This window comes from Tigriopus californicus, chromosome 12 (genome assembly GCF_007210705.1).
Source record: "Tigriopus californicus strain San Diego chromosome 12, Tcal_SD_v2.1, whole genome shotgun sequence".
Classification (NCBI taxonomy): Eukaryota; Metazoa; Arthropoda; class Copepoda; order Harpacticoida; family Harpacticidae; genus Tigriopus; species Tigriopus californicus.
This window is the reverse complement of record NC_081451.1, coordinates 12,305,078-12,306,053: the sequence shown is the minus strand read 5'-3', so window position 1 is coordinate 12,306,053 and position 976 is coordinate 12,305,078. Positions and strand designations below refer to the sequence as shown.

The window sequence follows — 976 nt, the reverse complement described above, 5'->3', positions numbered from 1 at the left end:
AGGTATGTAAGTTTTTTATGTGGACTAGAATTTCATAAAGCGATAAAGTTAAAGTTGTTCCTGATGACTTCTTGAGGTAGAAAAATGCCAATTTTTCAAAAGTCATGAACTTCAGTTTTTAAGACGGTGAACTGTAGCCCTAGTTTCTGTGCTCTTTTAGATATGTAGATATTGCAGATATTATAGATAGTAGCAAAAATGTCATAAAAAGGGGACCGGGAGAAAATAGATGCTCAACTTAAATTCTATTACTGTCGTCGTCAGAACCCGAATGGTTGGCAACGCAAATTGTTCTTGAATTCTTTCTTGATTCGGTTTTGCTGTTTAAGTTTAAAAGGCATATAACAATATAAGATCACATACGAAATTGATATCGAAAGAGTCAAATGGAAAATAGTCTTACAAAATTGAAGTGGAACTTACTAAGATGGCACCTTGGAGTTCAGCATCGGAGAAATAGCAACTAGGAGCGGTTGTTTGAATCCCGTGAACTTTGACACCTGTAACTTTACCGTGTGCTAGGGTAGTAATGCTGCATCGTTTAAATAGTCTACAAATCAATTGATAAACCGTCTTTTGTTCAGGATGAAGTTCATGGTCCGCCTTCGAACAATGTACCGCCCAGTCCCGTGGAACTCATGGTCACCAACTTGGATCAAAGTATTGAGCAAAGAGAGCTCAAATCCATCCTCATCACCATGTTCGAGTAAGCCTAAAACCTCAATGTGAATGATTGTTTGCTATAGTATGCATTTTACTTTTGATGTCCTCCCACAAGAAGATTATTGCATTTTAAGCACGTGACGTTGTGGCGGAGTGGCAGAAAATTTAGCACTTGCCCGTTTTGTTGCTCCGGAAAATGTTCTCTCTGCCTGTAGTCATTTCTTAGCACTGATTTGCCACTAATTTCTTTTTTTAAACTGCAATTACTTTTCCGATTTCAGAGCCCATTAAAATTTCATTAGTTTAAGAGCGT

General features: G+C 37.6%; 1 protein-coding gene across 1 annotated transcript in view; it reads left to right on the top strand.

Annotated features, from left to right (window-relative positions):
- Positions 1–976, top strand: part of LOC131891287 (meiosis regulator and mRNA stability factor 1-like) — a 24,388-nt gene that overhangs the window by 4,291 nt on the left and 19,121 nt on the right. Inside the window, exon 3 of the mRNA XM_059240814.1 lies at positions 585–706. Coding sequence (XP_059096797.1) covers positions 585–706 — 122 coding nt within the window. The remainder of the gene's footprint in view (positions 1–584; positions 707–976) is intronic.